At 38.9% G+C, this 26,106-nt stretch overlaps 1 protein-coding gene across 1 annotated transcript in view; it reads right to left on the minus strand.

Moving 5' to 3' along the window:
- Positions 1-26,106, minus strand: part of DMGDH (dimethylglycine dehydrogenase) — a 77,372-nt gene that overhangs the window by 17,748 nt on the left and 33,518 nt on the right. Inside the window, exons 8-14 of the mRNA XM_049766049.1 lie at positions 24,397-24,566; positions 23,053-23,206; positions 21,221-21,386; positions 20,626-20,756; positions 16,466-16,683; positions 14,711-14,868; positions 11,564-11,623 (exon numbers count right to left, since the gene is read on the minus strand). Coding sequence (XP_049622006.1) covers positions 11,564-11,623; positions 14,711-14,868; positions 16,466-16,683; positions 20,626-20,756; positions 21,221-21,386; positions 23,053-23,206; positions 24,397-24,566 — 1,057 coding nt within the window. The remainder of the gene's footprint in view (positions 1-11,563; positions 11,624-14,710; positions 14,869-16,465; positions 16,684-20,625; positions 20,757-21,220; positions 21,387-23,052; positions 23,207-24,396; positions 24,567-26,106) is intronic.

Genomic DNA, 26,106 nt, shown 5'->3' on the forward strand with positions numbered 1-26,106 from the left:
GTGATGCTCTTATACCTTAACTCTCACTGCTTCACTCACTTTAAACAAAATTTTACTTGTGAAATTATAAAGCAACTTTAATTGGGGTTCAGGCATTCAATGTTTTAACACTGATTCCTTCACCAGTCAGTATCCACTTCCCTGCACCAAAATCCCCATCATGTTGGCCTTTCATCTGCTAATCACTTTTAAAAGGTGCCCTTTTTAATGTTTTTTGCACTGCAGTTTACGATACTGTGGCTGATAGGATTTCATGTGTAACACTTTACCACTTTTCAACACCATCACCTCCTCCATTGAACTCTTCCTTCCACCATAGATGTAGCCCTATCCATGTCCTATCCTCACTCCATTCCATCAAGCAGCATGTTTCCTTCTGACAACAATTCTATGTTCTCTGTTTCTATTGTCTTTGTTCACCCACTGTTTTACTTTACCATTTATTCAGGTACCACAGGAGGTTTAAAGTTAAAAGAACTGAAATAGTGTTTCTCGATCACAAGTGAGTAATAAGATCCATAATCCCAGATTCTACCCCCAGAATTGATCCAAATGGTCCATGTTCTCCAACCCAACTGAGCATCATCTGGAAAACTTGTTCAAAAAGACTATTCTCTACTCCCTAGCCTGAGTCTGAGTGTCTTATTTGGGGAAGAAGATGTGGGGTGTTGGGATATACCCAATAAGTTGAATATCTAACAGATTCTTCAGTGCATTGATTCACATGACTATGAACCAGACTTAAAGAACATTTCAAATTTCTTTTCTTTTCTTTTTTGGTTTTTGAGTCACACCCGGCAGTGCTCAGGGGTTATTCCTGGCTCTATGCTCAGAAATCGCTCCTGGCAGGCTCAGGGCACCATATGGGATGCCGGGATTTAAACCACCGACCTTCTGCATGCTACGCAAATACCTTACCTCCATGCTATCTCTCCGGCCCCCAAATTTTATTTTCTTATTAGGTCACACCCAACAGTGCTCAGAGCTTACTCATGGCTCTGCACTCATGTATTACTCCTGGTGGGCTCAAGGGACCATTATAGGGTACTGTGTACTATCTGCAATACTATTTCTCTGGCCCCATTTAGAACTTTTTAGTTAAATGAAATACCACACATCTCAGTAAAGTTCTCTGTTCTTGAAGAAGTAATTTTCAGTCTACTAAAAATTGTTTTAAACAATAATTTCCAAGTTTTTTTAATTAACTGTGGATTTATGTATACATATCTATGTATACATGCATACTGATGCCTGAGTTCTCACTACAGAGTCTCTTTAATTCGATCAGGAACTTTCAGAGTCATAAGCATTCTCTAGTATTTAAAAGAATCCTCCCCCAGATTCTAATGTGCAGCCAAGATTAGGAGTCACTGAAATTTTTGCCTCCTAATTCCCAATACTGTAAAATGTCTCCATCATTTTTTCCCATCAATTTTTAAATGGTAATAATATCTAGGACAATAGAGATAAGGGTCAGGATGTCCAGCCCAGAGTAGAAAGCTCACCACAAAGAACAGTGAGTGCAGTTAGAGTAAAAAAGGATCTTAGGACAATGCCAGTTAAAAATGATAACTCTGGACAAGAACTTGCTGCTAAAAGAAGAGAAAGTGACATGCAAAAAAATAAAAACCCTCTATTAACAATAGTACATGCCACAGTGCTAAAAAGGAGGGGGGGCAGGGGTGGGAGGGAAATTGGAGACATTGGTGATGAGAAGAGTGCACTGGTGAAGGACGGTGTACGTTGTATGACGGAAACCCAATAATGAACAATTTTGTAACCATGGTGCTTAAATAAAGCAATTAAAAAAATAAAATGGTCCTATTTAGGTAAGATTTTCTGAATCCTTCTGATTGCTATTGGTAATTAGCAGTTGGCTATTATATTGAACCTTCACTTACAGTCTTTCTGTATATTGATGTAAATAAAATAATAGGATTGAATTATTCCACACAGTGAGAGAAATATGACTTCACAAAGAAGTAAAGGTTTAGAAATCTAAAAAAGTAAAAAACAAAATCCTATCAGGATTGAGAACTTTTTTAAAATTTTGTCGCTTTTTGGGACACACCTGACAGTGTTTAGTGCTCAAGAGTTGCTCTGGCTATGTACTTAGGAATTAGCTCTGGTAGTGCACTGGGAAATATGGGGTACTAAGAACTGAACTTGGATTGGCCACATGCAAGGCAAACACCTTACTGGTTGTACTATTGCTCTGGTGCCCAGAATTGAGAGCTCCTAATCACTAGAAAAACAAACAAAACAACAACAAAAAAACTAATCTTTACTGTCCAAGAAATCTAACTCTTTCAGTAAGCAAATAAAAAGCACTTACTGACCTCTTGCACCCACTGAATCTTTCCCGCACCCTCTGAGGGGGTGGTGTCTTCCACTTTGGGAAACACTGTACAATAGCATGCAAGAAATTTCTTTCTTATGTGTTGTTAAAAATGATTTATTTCCACTTCAATGTTTTTATAGTGTCAACATTCACAGAATAGCTTGTATATAGTAGGCTTGGTGGTAATGCTGTTTCTTTTTAATGTTTGTTTTGCTTTAAATAATTTTTCTTTAAAAGAGATCCTGTGTTTTCTAGAATCAACATTGTCTTCCAACTTGTGGTGAAACTCTAACACATTTTATTCTGCTTCTACTGACTTGAAGCCCAAGGAAGAGGGGCTAAGAGAGAGAGAGAGAGAGAGAGAGAGAGAGAGAGAGAGAGAGAGAGAGAGAGAGAGAGAGAGAGAGAGAGAGAACTTATAGAAATGAACAAAACAACATACCTCTGCTATACTTAAATACATTATGCTTAATTTTTGATTGTCTATGAATCTTTGTAGGGGTTTTTCCAGAAATGAACTAAGATTCAGCCATTATGAGAAAAGATACAAGAATAATGACTCCATCCTAAGGCAGCTGATTTTCCTTTTGTTCTTGTATGCCTAATTTTGACTTTTTAAAAAGGAACTAATTTCTACCCTGCCCCCCAAAGCAACTTCCTTTGGGAAAAACATACCATTAAGAATGATCCCATGAAACAAAAATCTGAGAACTGGCCTGCAGCACTGAGTTTACCAAGGATTGGGGGTGGAAGGATGTAGGACTCAGTGGTCCTCAAACTATGGCCTGCGGGCCACATATTGTATTTGTATCTGTTTTGTTTCTTCATTGCAAAATAAGATATATGCAGTGTGCATAAGAATTCGTTCATAAGTTTTGTTTTTACTATAGTCAGACCCTCCAACGGTCTGAGGGACAGTGAACTGGCCCCCTGTTTAAAAAGTTTGAGGACCCCTGATAGGTGGAACAGAAGGTGTGGCTGAGACAATGTGGAAGTAGACACTCTCATAGAAGGTGTAGTGTTAGAACTTGGTATGCATAAAATCCTATCACTAATAGTATTATAAATCATGGCTTCAAAATAAAAAAAACTATTTTAATGATGTCATTTTTCAGGTCAAGAAAATGTAACATTGCTGCACTCCCCACACACATCCACCCCTGCCTGAAAACCTGCTCTGCTATCTCTAGGCATCCCAGAGTGAAGGAAGATGAAAACTGCACGCAGGGTGGGTGACTTAAATAAAACTTTATTTACAAAAAAAAAGAAGAAAGAAAATGTAACATTATTTTCAACAATACATTCTAATTTACCATCAGTGCTATCTCTCCACTGGCTCACTCCCTGTGATACTACTATTTAAAACCTTTCTATGTTGAACTACAGTTTCAGAATTTATCCCAAGATTTTTAAAGTATGGAAACAATCAGTACTGACATGAATGTGGTGGAAAAGGAACCATTAGTCACTGTTGGTGGGACTGTTGCATGGTTCAATTTCTCTGGAAAATTGTTTGGAGATTCATCAAAACATCATGCAAAGAACAGTCATATAGTCTTGCAATTCCACACTTGGGCATATACCCCAAGAAGTCAAAACCATTAATCCAACAAGACAAATGCAGACGTTGGCGCAATAGTATAGTGGATAGGAGGTTTGCCTTGCCTGAAACTGGTGTAGATTTAACCCTTCACGCACTAAATTGTTCCCTGGAGCCTGTCAGGAGTAATTCCTGAACGCAGAGCCAAGAATGAGCCCTGAGCACCATTGGTGTGTCCCATAAAAAAAACAAACAAAAAGAGCAAAAGTGGACACCTATATTCAATGCAGAATTATTACATTAGTCAAGATCTAGAAACAACCAAAGTACTTAAGAACAGCTAAGCACATAAAGAAATTGTGGCACTTCTACACAATGCACTCCCCAACTATGAGAAAAGATAAAATGTTGCAGTTTGATGCGATTAAAACGGAATTGGAAGGAATCATACAAAATAAAATTAATGAAAAAGTTAAAAAGTAATTCCCAAATGATCTCATTCACTTGCAGATTATAAAAAAGAAAAAGAAAAAGAAAAGAATTCGTCCCCAATGCAAACAAATCCTGAGACAAAATCAATTGAACTGAGAACTGAAGAGGCTCCAGAGTAGAGTTGGGGAGGGACCATAAATGAGATAGTCATTGCTGAATCATAATGGCTGAATCTTAGTTCATTTCTGGAAAACTCTTACAAAGATTCATAGAGAATCAAGAATTAAGTATAATGTATCTAAGTATATAAAGAGGGTTCTTGAAATACTGGTGGAGGGATTGGTGTAGCAGTAAAAAAAAAAATTATTTAATTAAAAGAAGAAAATGATTGAAAGATTTAGTGAAACAACTTTAATTCCTGAATCACCATTTATCCCAAGCCTCACAGGATTCAAGAGCCAAACTACATGGTTGTGTTTTTTGGGTTTGTTTGTTGTTTTGGGCCAGTAGCAAAACCTCTGGCAATTCTCAAAGGTTACGCCTGGCTCTGCACTCAGAAATTATTCCTAGGGTATCAAGGGAACATATGAGACACCAGGGATTGAGCCCAGGTCAGCTACACACAAGGCAAGTGCCCTAACTGCTGCACTATCAGATTCTTAGCTACATGTTTGATATGTACTGAAGATCCTAGCTTCCTAAATGGTGGACCATTCTAGTCCTACAGTCCAGCACCAGCCAGCAATAAAAGGGGTCCATCCCTTTAAATAAGACCCTAATCACGATTGGCTGGCTGAGACTATAAACCTCCCCCTTCTGGGGAAGACTTGGAGGGAGAGTTTGTTGGTAGTTGGAAGATAAGGTTGGAGAAGCAAGTGGATTGAACTGTTCTACCCGACTATGGCTTTCTCCGTGATTTCTAATAGACCTTTGGCAACTTTCAGCTGTATCCTTTTGCTTTACCAAGCCCTCAATATGACTTTACCCTGGCCCCACCCCCTTATCTCTCTCCTGGCTCAGGGGTTAGTCTTAGACTCCTGGGCTTCTCTAATAAATAAAGACTGTCTTGTCTGCAAGGCCTAGTGGAATCCAGCATCATGGGCCCATCTCCAGCAGTTTGGCTTTGACAGAATATGTCCCCCTGTGATATTGTGTAACTATCCAAAAGTTTGCTTTAAAATATATTTCTTCATGATTTAGTATCAGTAAATGTTTGGCTTATAGACCTATTTTACAGACCTAGAAACCCAGGGTCACATGAAAATTTCTCTGGTGAAAGGGGCCAGGAAAGGAGAAATTTGAGAAACTATGACCTAGACAAATATAAACACACATGTATATCATAAGCCAATCCATGTGGGTACCATGACTCAAAAATTATGAATTTCTATACTTGTGCCAACTTTTGTATCAGTTGTGACAAGAACATACGATTTAATGGTCCGTTTCTTCACCCACTCATTGTCTTAAAATGGGCTGCTATTCAGATACTCCCTTAATCATAAAGAGTGTTATTACAAATCCTTGCTGTGGGATTGATCAATGAATAAAATGTAGTTCATGTAAATTCTTTTGGGAGGGCAGAACATGCCCAGAAATGCTTGGCCATCACTTCTGACAGTGCTCTGGGGTTGGGAGTAGGAGCATATGTGGTGCCAAGAATCAAACTGGGATCAGCTGCATGCAAGACAAATTCTATGATACCTGTTACCAAAAAGAGATATCTTGAATGGTTTCTCAAAGCTGAGAAGCAAGTTGAGGGAAGGACTTTGGGAAGAGAAGCCAATAAGGAAGCTCTTTTGCAGTCATTCCCAAAGTGGCCATACTGCCCTCTGGAGGGCGCCGGTGCAGCCAATACTCTGAAGAAATTATGTATTCTTGGGTGGCATTAGTCTATAAATTGTATGTAGCCAACTGGAGTAACATTGGTGGTTTTAGGCACAGAACTTGAATGATCAAGTTACAAATGGGAACTATAATAAATAGTTCATTACACTATCAGTTTATGTTTGTTTTTTCTTTTTTTCAGAAACTTGTTTCACATTATAGACTGCGACAAAGGCAAGATAAAGTTGTGAAACGAGCTAATAAGACAAAAAAGTCTATCCCACCTATTAATCTGCCAAAGAAATTAGCAAGCATCATGTGTAGGTTGGACTGGCCCCCTAGCTCCAGTTTCGTGGGCTACACACACCTTCACCCAATGAAATATTAGATCTTAGCTCTGTGGCCTCTGAATGAAAACCAACAAGTTGTAAATCAAAAAATGTACACTAGGGGCCGGGCGGTGGCGCTAAAGGTAAGGTGCCTGCCTTGCCTGCGCTAGCCTTGGACGGACCGCGGTTCGATCCCCCGGTGTCCCATATGGTCCCCCAAGCCAGGAGCAACTTCTGAGCGCATAGCCAGGAGTAACCCCTGAGCGTTACCGGGTGTGGCCCAAAAACCAAAAAAAAAAAAAAAAAATGTACACTAAATCAAAATGAATAGTTAAATAATATTGAGCTGAGCTTTATTTACTTAAAAACAAACCCTAAGAGTTACAATCCACAGCTGCTTTTAATCATAAAAGAAGTTTTTAAAAAATTTTAATTTCAACATGAAAGGGTCATTTATCTCTGTCATATTTCCAAATAATAATAACCAAATGATGAAGTGAAAGAATCTTAATTATCTACTAATGACCAACGACAGAACTTTAGAGCTTTCCAAGAGTCAGGAAATGCTTAACCTTTAATCAAACAGTGAAGACTTCTGCTGTCAGAAGGAGCAATCTGCTGCCTAGGGCTGCAAAAACTCTAAGCACCTGTTTTCTCTGGTGTGGAGGCAGATGGTCCATCGTAAAAATAAGTCCTAGGGAAGATGTACAGCGGGATAGTCTTTTTAAGTCTCCTAGGATGTTTCTTCCCTAAAATTGAATGCTCACAATGGCCCTCAAACTATGGCCCACGGGCCACATATTGTATTTGTATCTGTTTTGTTTCTTCATTGCAAAATAAGATATATGCAGTGTGTGTAAGAATTCGTTCATAAGTTTTGTTTTTACTATAGCCAGACCCTCCAATGGTCTGAGGGACAGTGAACTGGCCCCCTGTTTAAAAAGTTTGAGGACTCCTGCTCTAAAAGTACATGTGTATGCACATTTAGCTCAAAGTTTAAGAATGGATGCAGGGTATTAGTTTGGTTTTTTTGTTTGTTTGTTTGTTTTTGTTTTTAGCCCGATACACCTGCATCAGTCCATGTATCTTTTTGGGAGAACACATTCCTTTATTTTATCTTGTCATCACCGAAGTCAAGATAATTTAATTTTGGAACACTAACAAATACCCACAGAAGCTACCCCACAATGCTTATAACTAACTGTACCTTTGGTAGTAACTATGGCATAGCAAAAAGGGGGTATGAGTCAATTCAAACTCACAGGTAGAGGGCCAAAGCAACAAGAATTTATGTATTTATATTTTTCTTTAGAAGACCAAAAAAGGAGCACCTACCTTCCTCAGACTCCTGCTTTTATTGACAAGAACCAGGACACACCTTGGGTGGGGGAGGAATACCAAGCATAGAAATAATCCAATAATCCCATCACCAGATCACAGTTAGGGTGGAGTATGAATATTGATTAGGGTGGGACCAGTAATCTAACATCCCACAGCTGTCAGAGCCAGAAAAAGTAGTGTCTTAAGTCCTTGTGCCAAGAAAGGCCTCACCCAGACGTATGGACATTAGACTTTTTATTTTATATTAATACAACACCTGCTTTATTCTGTACCTCTCACAGTTCCTGTGTGTATATGTAGGGGTACTTCCAGGGCAAAGAGCCTGCTCTGAAGTTCACTTTCTGGGGAATCTGTCCCCCAAACTTACTCAAGAGTGTCCTGACTGGAGCCCCGGAATTAGAATGTGAGATGAGAAACCAATTAAAAATACTATGGGGCTGGAGAGATAGCATGGAGGTAAGGCGTTTGTGTTGAATGCAGAAGGACGGTGATTCGAATCCCGGCATCCCATATAGTCACCTGAGCCTGCCAGGAGCCATTTCTGAGCATAGAGCCAAGAGTAACCCCTGAGCGCTGCCAGGTGTGACTCAAAAACCCAAAAAGAAAATACTAAAGTGCCTGGGAAAATGGGAAGAAAACCAAATTAAACTGTTGTTCAGGGGTTGGAGAGAGTTATAGGGGTGAAGGAGGTTGGGGGACCCCTAGTGAACCCTGGACACTGCAAAGGGTGCTGGATACCGCCAGGAGTGGTCCCTGATCACAGTTGTGTGTGACCCCAAAACAGTCAACAAGAGACACGATCAATACTTATGCACTTTCAGGTCAAGAAAGTGTGATGGGTCCAGTAAGTGGGGCCCATGGTCCCTAATCACCTCCCAACTGGAAATGGGGTTCTGGACTTAAAGGAGCTGAGACTCTCAGAGCTTATGGTGCTAAGGTATCAGGATGGGTTCTGGGAAATGTTGGTTCTGGGAAATGTTGACAGTTCTGAAGGGGCATCCTGATTCCCAGCATAGTGACTGCTCTGCCACAGGGAGGGGGCTTATGGCAGCCACTGAGGTCCCTGGATCCCAGAGCTGAACCAGGGAGTCCAGTGGGAGCCTCAGGAGAAGCCCAGGAGGTCGGTTTTCAGGGCAGGAGGAGGGGTCTGCACTAGAGAAGGAAGCCTTGGGAGTCAATGGCCTAAGTCCCCCCAGAGCCATGGGGTTGGAAGGGGACAGAGGGGCTCATCTCCGGAGAACACACCCTATGCACTACAGGCCTCGGATGGCTGTGGGCTGGGCTGGAGAGTCCTTGTACCTTTTTCTTACCATCTTCTGGGCTGAGTTGAGCTGCTTTTGCCTCCTTTCTTCCATGCTCAAATTCGGGGAGTTGGACTGGGGGCACTTCTGAGGACTTTGGAATGTCTCTGAGTTCCTGCTAGCAGTTGCCAGCAAAGAATTTATTTCTAATAAATAAAGCCTCAAGTGTGGAGGCTCAAAGTCCAATAGCACGGTGCTGGCTATTGGTTCCACTTCTAAATCTTCTCCTTGGCTTCAAATGATCACCTTTTCTCAAGTTCTTACATGATGGGCCAAGACTCTGACCTCTTTTCATAGTAGCATAGTAGACATAAAAATCAATCACATTATAGGATCCCTTCCTCATGGTCAAATATAAATCTAGTTACTTTCCGAGCCACTCTCCAACAACCATCACAGGTATTTTGGGGGAGATCCAAACATTCCTCTGCATAATGAGACCTGCTCCTTTGTACTAGTAGGACTTGTTTAGGTAAAAAAAGTGCTAAGGGTAGTACTTTGCAAACTTTAGATTCATCAGACTCTCCTGCAGCTTGATAAAACAGATTTCTTGGCTTGGTCCTCAGAGATTCAGATTTAGAAAGTCTGGCTAGAACTGAAAAATTTCCATTTCTAACAAGTTCTTGGGTGATACAAATGCTATTTATGGACTGAGGATTTTACTTTGAAAGTCCTGAAGTAATAGTTCCCGTCAGAATGTTATTAAAGTTGGCAACAGCTGTCTTTTAGGTAAATACCCATTTACATTCAAAATAAAAATGACTTAATATTAAAAATGAGTTTGGTTGTCATTGTTTATATCAGACACCAGTCTGCAAACCAACACCGGTTTATAGGTGTAGGAAGGTTAAAGAATACTAATTGACACTCAGATACTGCCACAAGTCTCAGAAATAGGACTGGAAGATAGTACAGTGGTTAAGACACTTGCAGCATGCAACCAACCTGAGTTCAATTCCTGGCATTGCATGGTCTCTTAAGCATCACATGTGCAGTCTTGGGGGCCCCCAGCACTGCCAGATGGAATAAGTATCTCTAATACCAAGACCCAAAGCAGCATTTAGCTTTGGGTCCTTGAAGTGGACTGCTAACTGGAAGGCCAAGAATTGTGATAGGTATCCTGAGCACTACTTTAGAGGCAGATGAATATATCTAAGACAGGCTGTGAGCTGTCAGGAGGAGCCACTTGGTTAAGATCTTATGCTGGTAAGTTAATGTGTAACTCCACAAATCCCTGTGATGTATACAAAAATGCCTTTTGCATACCTATATTCATTGCAGCCCTATTTACAATAGGCAGAATCTCGACAACAGATGAGTGGCTAAAGAAAATATGGTACATATACAACATGGAATACTATGCAGCCATCAGGAAAAATGAAGTCATGAATATACATGGATGGACATGGAAACTATTATGCTGATTGAAGTAAGTCAGAGGGAGAGAGATAGACATAGGATAGTTTCATTCATCTGTGGGATTTAAGAAAAATAAAAGCCAGAGACAAAAATAAAGCCAGAGATGAGGACTGGAAGGGTTGGCCCACGATATGAAGCTTACCATAAAGAGTGGTGAGTGCAGTTAGATAAATAACTACACTAACATCTAGCATAACAATGGTAGTGAGTGAAAGAAAGAGAATGCTTGTCTCAAATACAGACAGGGAGTGGGGAAGGAGGGAAACAGGGGCATTGGTAGTGGGATATTGCACTGGTGAAGGGGGGAGTTTCTTTTTATGACTGAAACCCAACTACAAACGTGTTTGTAATCATGGTGCTTATATATATTATTATTATTAAAGAAAAATAAATAAAAGAAACCTTGCCAACATATTAGTTTTTTTCTTCTGTTAGGGGGTGGCACATATGACAAATGTTGAGGGGTAACTCCTGGCTTTTCACTCAGGAATTACTCCTTAAAATACTCAAGGAACCATATGAGTTGCAGATTTAACCTCGATCAGCCATGTGAAAGGCAAATGCCCTGTCTGCTATACTATCTCTTCAGTCCCAGTTTTACTCATTTGTATATCCAAATGTAGGTTTAATCTTAAAATTGCTATATTCTGCTCTTTCATATCCACAAGCACACTGTATTGGCTTAAGCTATTTGGGGGAGGGGGGCACACCCAGCAGTGCTCCGGGGTTATTCCTGGCTCTGCACTCAGAATGACTCCTGGCTGGCTCAGGGACGCATATGGGTTGCTGGGGATCAAATCCAGGTCAGCTGAACGTACAAAGCAAACATCCTACCTGCTGTGTTATCGCTCTGACCCCTGATAACAAATCTTGACAAAAGCTTAATATGACTCACTTGAGCAGCAGTTGCTATTTATGTTCGACTCCTTTGTTCTGTCATCACACTTGGCTACATTTTGAAAACAAGACTCTCACCAAACAGCAGCATCATTTTGAAGACTTATTTCAAGTGTACATTGGAATGTCAACATACCTTATTTAATTTCACAAAATATTCCAGTCCGGCTTCCAGGGGATTTGTATCACAGTTCATCTAAAATGCAAGAGCACATTTTGTATTTTTTAATGAGTGCAAATTATTTGTCACATCACTCATATATTATCTTCATAGAAAAGAGAATGGATTTAGATTTTGAATAAGGAAAGATTCTGAAAAAGGAAAATTATAGACTGGCCTCCAAAGCATTTTTTAAACTAAAATTCTACAGCATAGTCTTTCAACTACAACTGTTCACTAAATGGCAAATTAGAAACTAAAATTCCCAGTTTGTTTCCAGAACTCTTTTTAGTATAATAAACATCTGATGGTGATCACAGCATGATGTTCCTTCTAGAAACTAGACTTTCATCTGTTTTATGTAATGCTTTTACATAATTAGACATGAAAAGTTATTAAGTATTTTATGCATCCTACAACTAGCTGAGAATTATGTAGAAGAGAATGAGATGGTAGAATATGAATGACTGTAGAATTCAGGAGAGAGAGTAAGCAAAATATTGATGTTGAATCTAAATCTTTTTCTCTTTTCTCCAAGGGAATGAACCTAACCCAACAAAAAGAAGCTAAACTTGAGTGAGAGAGAAAGAGAGAGAGAGAGAGAGAGAGAGAGAGAGAGAGAGAGAGAGAGAGAGCTCAATGGGCTGAGAGTGGGCTATGCAAGCAAGTTCCATCTGCAGCACCCCATGATGACTTTAAGCAATACACACACACACACACACACACACACACTAGCATTCACACAAGCTAGCTGAGCAATATAAAATACCTATATTTTAGGGGCCGGGCGGTGGCGCTAAAGGTAAGGTGCCTGCCTTGCCTGCGCTAGCCTTGGACGGACCGCAGTTCGATCCCCCTGTGTCCCATATGGTCCCCCAAGCCAGGAGCAACTTCTGAGCACATAGCCAGGAGTACCCCCTGAGCGTTACCGGGTGTGGCCCAAAAACCAAAAAATAAAAAATAAAAAAAAAATAAAATAAAATACCTATATTTTATAAAATACCATCTCATATTTTCTAATAAATTTTAACTCTATAATTAGTTGATTTCTTTTGGGTCAGCTCAAATTTGAAAACTTTTCAAATAAATAAAAAAAAAAAAGTCAGAACTGGAGAGATACTACAGCAGGGAGGGCATTAGCCTTGCGCAGTGCCAGTCTGGTTTGATTCCCGGCATCCCATATGGTTCTTTGAATCCCCTCCAGGAGTGGTTGCTGAGTGTAGAGCCAGAAGTAAACCCTGAGAATCTCTGAGTGTGACCCACAGAACAAAACAACGAACAAATCAAAACGAAAATGAAAAGGTAGCAGACTAGTGTGATTGCTGTACTGACACTAGAGGGCGCGCTGACACTGCTGAGAAACCAGAGGGCTCTCAGTGGAAAAAATCTCTGGCAAGGGAAGGAGAGAGAAGCATGACAAATAAAAAGCAAGGGTGGAGGGATGCCAAGCTGGCAATGGGAGGAGAATGGGAAAGAGCTGGTCTCTATTTCTCTCCTCGCAGCAACCTCATTAAAAGTCCATTTATAGACTGAGAATCCCTTAATAGAGCACCTCTCCTGCAATAAAACCAAACTCCTTTTTCAGTGACTCCAGAAGGTCACATTCCATCTCAAAGCTCACTTGCTTCTGCTTTTTGCCCTCCAAGGTCTATCACTCTATGATAACCAATAGAGGGGGAGAGGGAAGGAGTAGTGAGGGGGAGAGAGAGAGAGAGAGAGAGAGAGAGAGAGAGAGAGAGAGAGAGAGAGAGAGAGAGAGAGAGAGAGAGAGAGAGAGAGAGAGAGAGAAACACACAGAGAGAAAAACACGGAGAGAAAAACACGGAGAGAAACACAGAGAGAGAGAAACACACAGAGAGAGAAACACACAGAGAGAAACACAGAGAGAGAAACAAAGAGAGAGAAACACACAGAGAGAGAAACACATAGAGAGAGAAACACACACAGAGAGAGAAACACACACAGAGAGAGAAACACACAGAGAGAAACACACACAGAGAGAGAAACACATAGAGAGAGAAACACACAGAGAGAGAAACAGAGAGAAACACAGAGAGAGAGAAACACACACAGAGAGAAACACACACAGAGAGAAACACACAGAGAGAAACACAAAGAGAAACAGAGAGAGAAACAGAGAGAAACAAAGAGAGAAAAACAGAAAGAGAAACAGAGAGAGAAGCAGAGAGAAACAGAGAGAGAAACAGAGAGAGAAACAGAGAGAAACACAGAGAGAGAAAGAGAGAGAAGCAGAAAGAGAAACAGAGAGAGAAACAGAGAGACAGAGACTCCGAAGAGATTCTGAAGTGTTTTGATCAGAGAACTTAAAGAGAGTATAGTAGTAGCTTCCCGTGGCAGAGCCCAGTTTGATTCCTAGAACCACATTTGATCCCTGAGTCTCGCCAGGCAGGAGTGAGCACATAGCCAGGATTAATCCCTGGGTACCTCTGAAGCCCCCCTGTGGACCACCCTTCAAATAAGGAATTTGGAGAAAGCCTGCCATACTGAAGATAAATATAAAGAAAAGAATTTGAAGCAGTTTTACTATTTCCATCTGGGTAGAATTGAGATTATACAGTAGAAACCCAATGCCTTAAGCAATAATCACCAGTTAAACCTACTTAGAAGAGAATTGAGAAACTAAACTTATGAAAATGGCATGTAAATATTAAGGTCTATTAATAATGGGTCAAGCCAACACTTGCTAAAACATCATTTCATTCCCTCTGATTTTTTTCTTGTTTCCCCCCAGAGAGATGCACAATAAGAAGAAAATGAAGATGGGGAGCACCTCAGAGGAAATGAAGAGGCAAAATGCAGTCCTTGAATCCTGAAAGGGGAGGCAGTTTTCCACAGAGCAGGTCTAACCACACACAGAATCTCCAAATAGAGGATTCTGGGGTTTTCTGCCATAATAGGCAAGGCAAAAGAAGCATTATATCAGAATTCCACTAAACACTCAACTGGGAAGCAAAAAACCCCAACTTCCTCTAATTAAATAAAAATTATGTAATAATACAGAAGTTCTCTATTAGCCAGAGTCAGTGTTAATGCAGTTAAAACTAGACCTTATGTAAGGAAAATAGAAACTCCATTTTTAATAAAGATGCCAGCATTTCAAACCTCTGACCCCCAGGCTCTGAAACCTTTCTCCAGTCTGAGGGCATTCATGGCATATGTTCCAAAATTGTCGATTCCCTCTTCCTCGCCCGCTTTCATGATTGCTTCATAAAGGGCTACAGAATCCTCTCGTCTGTGATACAGTTCCCACCCCAGCTCACCTGAAACAGAAACACAAGGGCCACACTAGAGTTAGGACAATCATCAGTAGGATCAGCATGCAATCGCCAAATATAAATAACTGGGGAGATTTTATTTATACAACATAGCTACTGGACTTTTGTTTTTAAGTTGTAATGAAAGTCTGCCAAGGAGTCTTTAATTCACAGAACAATCCTGCCAACCATCCAAAGGGCAAAGTTAGGTCATTGCAAGTCAAAAAAAAGCCTATCATACAGAAGATTATCTTGACCTTTGATTTTGGCTCCAAAATGTTGTGGTAGTTAACATGGCATATTTTATGAGAATAAAGGATTCAGAGTTTGGTTACATAGCACCACCATCCCTACCTCCCTCCTTTCTCAAGAATCAGAAGGCTTGAAAACACAATCAATTGCATGTAGGCACTACTATCATTATAAGATAGTCACTATATCTAAAGAAACAATCCCCCACCAACTCTCATGTGGTTATTTCATTCACTAACAGTGATATGGTTGCATAAAACCAAAATAAATAAAATCCAATCCAAAAAGACACTAATTTTTTTAGCTTAAGCTTTATTTTGATCAGAATTTTGTGATGGTTAGATGCAAGGTAGGAAAAGGTAAAACCAACACTTGTAGAATTCTTAATCTTCAACACTATATATTCTCTTTGTTCCCCAGTGTAAAGGGATGAAAGTAGCATGTGTCATTTTTAAATGATGGTTTAATTGGGGCCGGGAAGGTGGCACTAGAGGTAAGGTGTCTGCCTTACAAGCGCTAGCGTAGGATGGACCGCGGTTCGGATCTCTGGCGACCCATATGGTCCCCCCAAGCCAGGGGCGATTTCTGAGCTCATAACCAGGAGTAACCCCTGAGCATCAAATGGGTGTGGCCCAAAAACCAAAAAAAAAATGATGGTTTAATTAACATGGCTATAATCAACTTCAAGTTTATTGTATTAATATTCAAAACTATGTACGGACCCCTAAGTGCCTATGAATTTCTATCAATGTGTTTTTGCAGGGCACACCCCAAATATGAGTAATATGGTTAAACTAATGTCAGAACACTAAGTACTCCTTCTATGAAGGGACAGGAGATCTAGAAGAAATTTGAAGTGAGCTAGGAGTAACAAGGGATTTCAGAAACATGTTTATTCCTCTATATCAAATATAATGAGCACAGGCTCAAGGGTTCTGTAAAGATGTCCTTGGTGCACTTACAATCTATTAGGTAAGGTGGATAGTGATTTTGTTCTAAGACAAGTGACTGATTACATTCAAGTTGGTCTCTGTGAACTAAGCTTCCTGAGGAATAGCATGACTGTTTCTAGAAAGTAAACAGCCTTGACTATTCTGTCACCTCTTCCAACTATTATAACTTTCTTATCCATGTTCCAAATGGCCAACAGCAATGGGACTGGTGCAATAACTGAAAATCACATGAACAACTTTCTCAGATACAAAGTGAACAGACATAATTGTCTAAGAGTTGGGCAGGACAGAAATTCCTCTAAATTTACCCTGACAACAGATAATATGTGTGCACATCACATTTCTAATCACTTCTTCTTCAATTTTAGAGATGATTTAGGTTATTTTTCAGTTCCTACCCGTATAAGATATCCTGATAGCAGTGACAGGAAGGTTGGAAACCTTGAAAGACTTAGTTTGGAGAAACTTGAAAACATCATCACTGAGGTCTTCAGAAGTCAGTTTCTGCAGGACCTGTCTTGAATATGGCCCAGCAACTCCTAGGACACCGATGTCATCTGTTACGTTTTTTATTTCAACATTATATCTGCCTTTGACTGCTTCTTCTTCAATCCATCTGTATTTGGGTCAAAAACATTGTATTAAATATTGGTTCTATTTTTCTAGAGACATTTTGTATACATTCACTAGGATGCCCCCAGAGTGTCTATTCACATAATCACCTAATTTTCACTGTGAGGAAACTGAGTTCCAGGGATGTTACCTTGTATAAATTCTCTCTGAATCAACTCACTTATAAATTTGGGAATGATTTTTCACAATATCTAGAGATCTTCAAATTCAGATGAATTCCATCATACAATGCTTTTTAATAGTGACAGCCCTATTGCATTTAGACTGAGTCAATCTTGAAAAATTAATCTAAACCCCAATTTTCTCTAATGCTCCAACACAGGAGGCACATTGTGTTGCTGAAGGTTAATACACTTGCCACCAAGCATGTAATTACCTTACAATAACTAGAAAAAAATAACTCTGAGTCCTGTGGAGTTATTGAGATCCAGTTAAAGTACAGTTTTTATATGTACATATACATACACACATACATACACACATACATATATCACTGTTGTGGTGGTGGTGTAGGACTTGCATTTTTTGCAGCATCACAGGACATATACTTGGCTGTGGTCTGCCGACTGATAGTGGTTGGTGCTGGGATTACACAGGTCAACTCTGGAGATCAAACTCAGTGCCTTATGCATATAAAGTAGGCACTCTTGTTGCTGAGTTACATCTCTGGGCCCTGATTACTATTATTATTTTTATTATCATCATTTTGTAATAATGAAGTTCTGCAATTCTAACATAAAATGATAATCTGGTGTCTACAAAGCTAAGGCACTAATAGGGCCCTAATCCCATTTGGACTAAAAGCCTATAATGTGCATTATATAATTTGCTAGAGTGAGAATCTGTCAGAACAAGACATTTACTAAACAATATTCCAATACTGGACTGAAGACTAAAGATTTTACAATAAATGAACAGACTAAGAAGGATAGACTAAAGTTCAATTTGGCAGGTCAACAATTGAGATCCAGTTTTGCACCAGAGGCTACTAAGCTTGAAAATGACCTGGGAAGCAGCTTACAGAGGCAGAACAAACATAAGCATTAAATGGAAAAGGTTGGCTTGAACAATTACTTTAACCGAAACTCCAGTTTCCTCAATTGGAAATAGAAATAATATGTAGCTGTACCAAGCAAACTACCTAGAAAGAAAGGTAAAGAACTGAAATAATGTATAAAAATTTCTGGCACAGGGCAGGAGCGATAGCGCAGTGGTAGTGCGTTTGCCTTGCATGCAGCTGACTCAGGACAGACCTTGGTTCGATCCCAGGCATCATATATGACCCCCACAAACTAGGAGCGATTTCTGAGCTCATAGCCAGGAGTAACCCCTGAGCTTCACCGGGTGTGGCCCAAACCACCCCCCCAAAAAATGTCTGGCACATTGATAGTACTTAATAACTAATTAACATCAATACTAATTAAATTATAAGTGATTGATAGCTTAATAATAAATGATTATTTAAATTCTATGTGTAAACCATCTGAATACATTACATCTGGATTTGTAGGGGGAAAAACAGATATCTCACTTCAATAATTAAATTTTTTTTCTTTTATTTAAATACCATGATTACAAAGTTGTCCATGATTGAGTTTCAGTCTTACAATGTATACCATCCTCTTCACCCATGAATGTTTTCCATCACCAATTTACAGGTTTCTCTCCCATCCTCCCTGTAACCTGCCTGTGGATCAAGTATTTGATCCCCTCCCATCTCTTCTCTCTCTCTCTCTCTCTCTCTCTCTCTCTCTCTGAGATCTCTCATAAAGATCTCTCTCCTGCCTCTTTCTCCCTCTCTCTTTCCTTTTTTTTCTATTTTCCTTTTTTCGTCTTTAGACACTTTGGTTTACACTATTTTTAAAATTTTTTTTGTTTTTGTTTTTGGAACACACCCAGTGACTCTCAGGGGTTATTCCTGCACTCTGAAATTGCTCCTGGCTTGGGAGCCATGTGGGCCACTGGGGGATCAAACTGTGGCCCATCCTAGGTTAGCACATGCAAGGAAAATGCCCTATTGCTTGTGCCACCACTTCAACCCCTACACTATTATTACTGAAGTGATGCCATGCATATCATTTTATCTCCATCCAACACACACCTATTCTCCAGAGTGATCAGGTTCCAACTATTATTGTCATAGTGTCTCTTCTCTACCCTAACTGCTCTTCTCTACTATTTGTGGCAAGCATTTTTATCATGTATTGCTCCTCCTGGCCCTCCTCTCTATTGTCTCTGGATATTATTACTATACTATCTTTTATTTTTCTTATGTTCCATATATGAGTACGATTATTCTGCCCATCCCTCTCCCTCTGACTCATTTCACTCAGCATAATACTATCCATATCCACCCAGGTATAAGCAAATTTCACGACTTCATTTTTCCTAACAGCTGCATAGTGTTCCATTGTGTAGATGTACCATAAATCCTTTAGCCACTCATCTGTTCTCAAAAACGTGGGTGTTTCCGATTCACTATTGTAAATAGTGCTGTGATGAACATAGGTGTGCAGGTGGCGTTTTGTATTGTGTTTTTGTGTTCCTAGGGTATATATCTCTGCACACATATGTATGCATGTATATATGTATGTTTGTATCTCCCTAGGCATGGTGTTGCTGAATCACATGGGTGCTCAATTTCCTTTTTTTAGTGGAATATACTTTTTTTTTTCAAAATACAATATGGACAAGTTGGCATTGCCACTAGCAGTGAATAAGAGTTCCTCTCTTCCCTCATTCATGCCATCAGTGGTTGTTCTTATTCTTGTATGCCAATTCTGTGGCATGAGATGATATATCATTGTTGTTTTGATTCGCATCTTGATGGTCAGTGATGTAAAGCTCTTTTTCATGTGTATTTTGGCCATCTATATTTCTTCTTTGAGAAAATATTTGTTCATTTCTCCCCATTTTTGGATCAGGTTAGAATGAGTTCTACCAGTGCCTTGTATATCTTAGATATTAACCCCTTATCAGGTGGGTATTGGGTGACTAGCTTCTCCCATTCTGTGGGTAGTCTTTGAATCCTAATTGCCTTTTCCTTTTCAGTGCAAAAGCCTTTCAGTTTAATGTAGTCCCATTTGTTTCTTTGCTTTTACTTTCTTGGCCAGTGGTGTTTCTTCCTTGAAAATGCCTTTAGCCTCAATGTGACGGAGTGTTCTACTTACATTTTCTTCTGAGTACCTTATGGTTTCAGATCTGAAATCAATCTGAAATAATTTCTTATGTAGACTTGCTTGCTTTTTGAAGCCTGCCTTTCCTTTTTTAAATAATTTTTTTATTGAATCACCATGAGCTACAGTAACAAAGTTATTCGTGATTGACTTTCAGTCATACAATGTCCAATAGCCATCACTTCACCAATGTACATTTCCTGACACCAACTTCCCCAGTTTCCCCCCTGCCCTCCTGCTTCCTGCCTCTAAGGCAGACATTTTACCAAGTTTCTCTGTCTCTCTCTGTCTCTGTCTCTTCTGTCTCCTGACACATCTTTCTCTCTCACACATATCTCTCTAATTTCTTTCAACAAAAACTATTTTGCTCAGGCCAGGGTGATAGCGCAGAGGTAGGGAGTTTGTCTTTCACAGGACCAACCCAGGATAGACCTGGGTTCGATCCCTGGCGTCCCATATGGTTCCCCAAGCCAGGAGTGATTTCTGAGCACATAGCCAGGAGTAATTCCTGAGTGTCAGCGGGTGTGGCGTCCAAACCAAAAAAAAAAAAAAAAAACAAAAAACAAAAACAAAAAAACGAATAAACAAACAAACAAAAAAACGATTTTGCTTCACCAAAAATTTTTGTTTTAATATCCTATGCCAAAATGAAATGTATTTGAATTAAATTTGGACTTTCAACTACTACAGATAAAAGAAAAACAGTGCAAAATGGAATCAACTTAGAATTAAAGAAGATGTGCATTCACCTGAGATCATGAAGCTCTGATCCAGAACCTGTTATTAGCAGAAACTCTCCAGGAGACTGGTGAGAAACAGTCAATTCAGCATATACGCGACCTTTTGGTGTTAACATGTGACTTATATTGGTGAAACCCTCCTAGATAAGAGAAATTAAAACTACTGCATGATGAGATAAAAATATTATGATCTTTAAACACCAGAATGCAAATAAAAAATTAATTTAAACAGTGAAAAGTATCTGGATCTTATTGTTGATATCACCTGTATGACTATCTGTAAGCCTAAACACGCAAGTTTAACTTTGAAGTTCCCCACTTAAATGATTATAATAATTTGTCATAAAAATGACACTTCAGTCCATTTTTTTTGATTCTTATTGACACAATTAAGCAAAGTCCTTCAAAGGACTTCACAAAGATCCTTCACAATAATTCATCCAATAGAAAATTTAAATGTGAAAGTTACCCAATAGATTCTTGGTCAATGAATTTTAATATTCATATAGCAATTATTAGATAGATTGAAATTATTTTAAGTACCAAAAAGAGGTAGGCAAAGAGTTAAGAATACTGGAACTTGTACCCCTGTGAGGTTATTTACCTTTGGAATGACATTTGCAAAGAGATGGTCCAACAATCTAATAGAGTCTTGACCTTTGATGGTAAACTTTCCAAACGGTGACAGGTCAATCACCCCTACTCTTTGCATAACCTGTTTATACTCAGAACCCACAGGCTCAAACCAGTTTGTGCGACGAAAACTTGGCCTGAAACACAATGTTTAGTATCACAAAAATAATGTCATTTTCAGAACATTACATAATACAGACATCTGACAAGTTCTCATCTAGAAGATTGCTCTTCAATCTTTCTATACCTGCAGATTAGCACTGGCCTATGGATCAGCCATTGAAGACTGCTGATTTAGAGAAGTCCACTTAAGAAGAAAAATACATTTAAAAGGCAACCTAATAGTCTATTTTAAAAATTGCATATATTATCTTCTAAATTAACAATCCTTTTACCCTATCTCATAGTAAATAAAGTATTGATGAATAAACTACATGGGTTTCAGATCTTGAAGAGAGCTTAGAAAACTTTCAGCCCTGTGCTTTCAACCTCAATTATCTATTAAAATTATCTGGGGAACATTTTAAAGCTACCATTTTCCAGAACTTAATTATCTCAGATTATACAGAGGTGGAGCTCAATTATCTAGAGCTTGTAAAATACCAAATCATTCACATTTGCTAAAAAGTTGGGCCTGATAGTCTGATTCTAACAGACTCAGGGTAATTAATACTCAAGCTTGCATTCCATATAGAGTAAGCAATGTCCAATGTCTCTAACTGTTAGAGGAAAAGCACAAAAACAGCCAAGGCCTTTGCAATAGTTAATGACAGAGCTTTCTCTGGAACAAAGGTCTTCTGACTCATGATGCAAGTCTTTTCCACATTATGAAGTGAACTGCTAATGTGGCATTTAACTTCAGAGCAGGATGCTAAATCTGAGAAATGCGTTTTCAGTAGCTTAATGATTAAAATGGTAGAAGAAACAGGCCAGATTCAAGCAGCACAAAGCATGGAAGAGATTTATCTAAGTCATTTAGGAAAAATCAAAGCAGTGTTTTGCCCCCAGATAATCTAGGGTGGCTGCCTACTGAGCCCAATTTCATCCATCAACAACTAACCCTCTACTACATTTTGCACATTTAAGTCTGGCCTTAAAGTTGACATTAAAACTTGTTAAAATAATTGAAATGGCAATTCAGAGAAGAGGTAACTTAACATCAATATATGCTGTTTGCCTTCTGCTAGTTGATAAATTCTCTGCAGAAAAAAAATCTATTATTCCCAAGTATAACAATGTTATGCAGCTTTTTAGAGGAATTCAGATAATTGTTTTAGTGGTATGCTTTGTGTGTTAGCTCATCACCAAATGTCAATTAGGTGAAATCCATCCTAATTTATCACCAATGTATAGAATTTGCATGACTGTTCACACATTGTATAAAGCAGTTGCTCTGAGCTACTCCTTGAAAAATAGAAAATACAGGTATTCCTATACTAGTGCTATGAATCCATCCATTTTGTGGTGGAATACTATGTGATTCCACCAATCATCTGAAACCATGAAAAACATTAGGAGCCAACTGAAACCACTTGGAAAATTAAAGGAGGTGGAACAGAACCTCACTAGGAAGATGCCAAAAGGAGACTGACTGGTAGTAGCACTCTCAGGCTAATTGAAGTCTGAGAAGTGGGCCAATATCGAATGTGTTAGACAAATGCTGCTGTCAGAAAATAACTTTGGTAAGAAAAGAATCAATGCTCCTTAAAATAGAGTGAAGTGATGGTGGAAACAGTCTTTTTCCTGCATCCATCCACTTCATCTTTATCACTTCATTCTATAAGTAGTGCTGTGGACATTTACCTGTACTGATTGTCCTCGCCTGGTTTGTAGAACCAATGTGGCTGCTCCCAACCTGCATGAAATCCCATGGAACACTTCGACTTCAGGATTTTATAAAGTCCACTAACTCGCTGAGTTGGTCTCCCAGCAAATCGTTCTTCTTTGGGATAACCAACTGGAAAAAAAAAAGAAAAACTGGTTCTGTAAATAGCACACAACTATAAAATATTTCAAAAGAATTTTGGAAAGTAGAAACATGTTACTTAAAATCCAGAGTCATATGTACAAGTGTGTATAATTATACACACACATATTTCCTTTTTAATTAAAATTTTTTAACTCAAAGTTAGGGCCTAGAGCTAAAACTGTCTTTTTTTTTTTTGGTTGTTGTTTTTGAGATAAAATGCTTGCTTGAATATGTGCCATATCAGAAGTGACCCTTCAGTACAGAACAAGGGATTAGCCAGTAGAGCACCATTGGCTGTAGCCAAACCTTCTCCCACATTTAAGGTAAAGAGAAAGTATTGAAAAGCTTGGGAATGTGAAGAGGGATGAAGATTTCTTAAAGAACTGTGAAAAAATAAGAAATGTATATACATGGGAGATGAGAAAAAGGCAGGTTGAGTTGAGTCTAGAACTAGAAGTCATCAAAGATCTATATATCCAGTAAGTTAAAGCACCTTTTCATCAACTTCAGGGAAATGTCTTTTTTTTTCCCCCAGGGAAATGTCTTATCACATTTTTGCCTGTGAAGGAATACTAGGAGGGGTTTGTGAATGTTTTTGAAAGAAGACTAGAATGCCAGTAAGTATAGTTTGGAGTTTATTACAGAAGCTCTGGTGAAAATGGCTATCTTGTAAGTGTGAGATGATCTCTTGTAGAGTTGCATGTCCTGAGCACAATCCTGGCAAATCTGCTGCTTGTGCCTGGCCACTCTGTGGCCTGACATCCCCAGCTCTGCTAGTGATATCTGGTAGCCCTGTAGCCAGGAATGTACAGATGTGGTACCTGAAATAGAGGATATCCCCTGGCTGAACCTACATCAACATCACAACTAAATGCGCAAATACCACAATTAAGGTGTGTACAATTCATAGTCACTGCAATACCAACATCAGTAGAAGGAATGGATGCAGGAGGTGGGGAGTGAACCCATCTGCTATTTACGTTAATCATTCTAGACAAAGTTAAAATTCAATGACCTAATATATTAATATATACATACATACACACACATATATATGTAGAGACAGTATGTCCTTACCAAGTCATAGAAGTACCATGAACAGATTAAAAAAACAAGAGTCATAGGTACTATATCAATTATGTACAAACTTTGTAAACAACATTAATTTTGAACTTTACCAATATTGTTGAATCCATATGATTCTCTTGCTTTGGCCTCGGTGTACTGAGTTGTTGTCCATTTGCCATAGCGATTGGGATCCAATTCTATCAGATCAAAAGGAGGTTCTCCATGCAGGATCCAGTCACTGAGGTACTTCCCCACCCCACCAGCATGGATTATGCCATAGCTTCCAAATACAGAGATAAATATCCTGTTACTAACATGTTATTACCAAATAAGGAATGCTCAAATATTTTACGGGCATCAAAGTTTCAATGTTTTGCACTATTTAAAACACATGGTGTGTTTTAAATATTATCACTAAATATTATCTTTCCTACAAAATGGTATATTTAGGCATTCAAATTAGCGATGTTTGGCTTGATATCTAATTTCAATAGTTTCAAGAATTGCATATCTGCAAAATAACCTACTATCCCTAGCTATATTCCTTTCTTTAGAGGGGGAAAAAAGTAAAGAAAATAAATAGGAAGATGTGGCTAATGCCTTAAGAGCCCTTGTTAAGATATGACTATATGAACTAGAAAAAAAATCATTGCAGGAAGCAGTTTGTATACTGAACAAATTGTACAACTTTGTACACAATTTATACTTTACACATCTTGTCTATTTCTTCTCAGTCTTGGTCTGGTTCTGGTCTCCTTAGGCATAACTTGTAGGCAAAGAGCTTGGGTCATTATTTTGGAAGCTTTGAGATTACTCACCCAGGGGCTTGCTATAATAATGGTAGAAAGGAACACTGGCCCTGCATTTTGTAGCTAGTGAATCATTTGTTTTCTATTTTCCATATGAAGATTCTTTAAAATTAAAAAGGTGGTGATGGTAAATAAGAGTTTTTGATGTAAGGTGGTGTGAACACAATTTAGAGTCGGTCCTGTGCTGTTCTCCCCCTTCATTCTGTATTTCAGTGGACAACAGACAATTCTTCAAAGAATACACACAGGTGCTGCATGAGAAATACTGCCACATATGCCTGTGACATACAGACTTAATCGGTGGCAACCTAAGCCCTCAGTTTACATTACACCTTTCAGCTCCATAACCTTATTTGGTTTTATAGCTCTGGCTGTCCCACAGACCTAAAAATAACATTTCAATCAATATGTCACAAATGGAACTCATTATTTGCCTAGTACTCTCTCCTCATGTGCCCAGCATCTAATCAAAGATCAAGTTTCAAAGATTGGGGTTAGGGATGTGACTCAATCATAAGGCTCTGGGTTGAACCTCTGACATTCCCACCCCAAGGTTGCAATCATTTACTTCCCCCACTTAAGACCTAATGTAAAATTTCTAAATGTGATCAGATAATCTAGATAATTTATTTTCTATCTGTCAGTCCTCATGCTTACTTTCTTAATTTAGAACCCAGCTTTTCTACTCTCCAGGCAGAGCAAGATCTCAACCAACTTGCCAGTCCTTTCAGGACTCACTGCCTTGTTCTCAGATATAGCCCAATGCCTAGGACAAGGCCTCCTCACACAGAGTTGGAATCATTAAGGAAAATTAAATCACTAAATTCTAGTTGAATAAATGGTCAACTAAAATGAGGAAGAAAACTAGAATATTGAAAAAAAGAAAAATAGAATATTAGAAGTTGTGATATGATAGTAAAGTGGACTTGACATTCATATTCACCCAATAAATAAGACCAATATCAGAGATGAAATATCAAATAGATAATGGAATCATAAATAGCAACCAGA

Source organism: Suncus etruscus, chromosome 2 (genome assembly GCF_024139225.1).
Source record: "Suncus etruscus isolate mSunEtr1 chromosome 2, mSunEtr1.pri.cur, whole genome shotgun sequence".
In the NCBI taxonomy this organism is placed as follows: Eukaryota; Metazoa; Chordata; class Mammalia; order Eulipotyphla; family Soricidae; genus Suncus; species Suncus etruscus.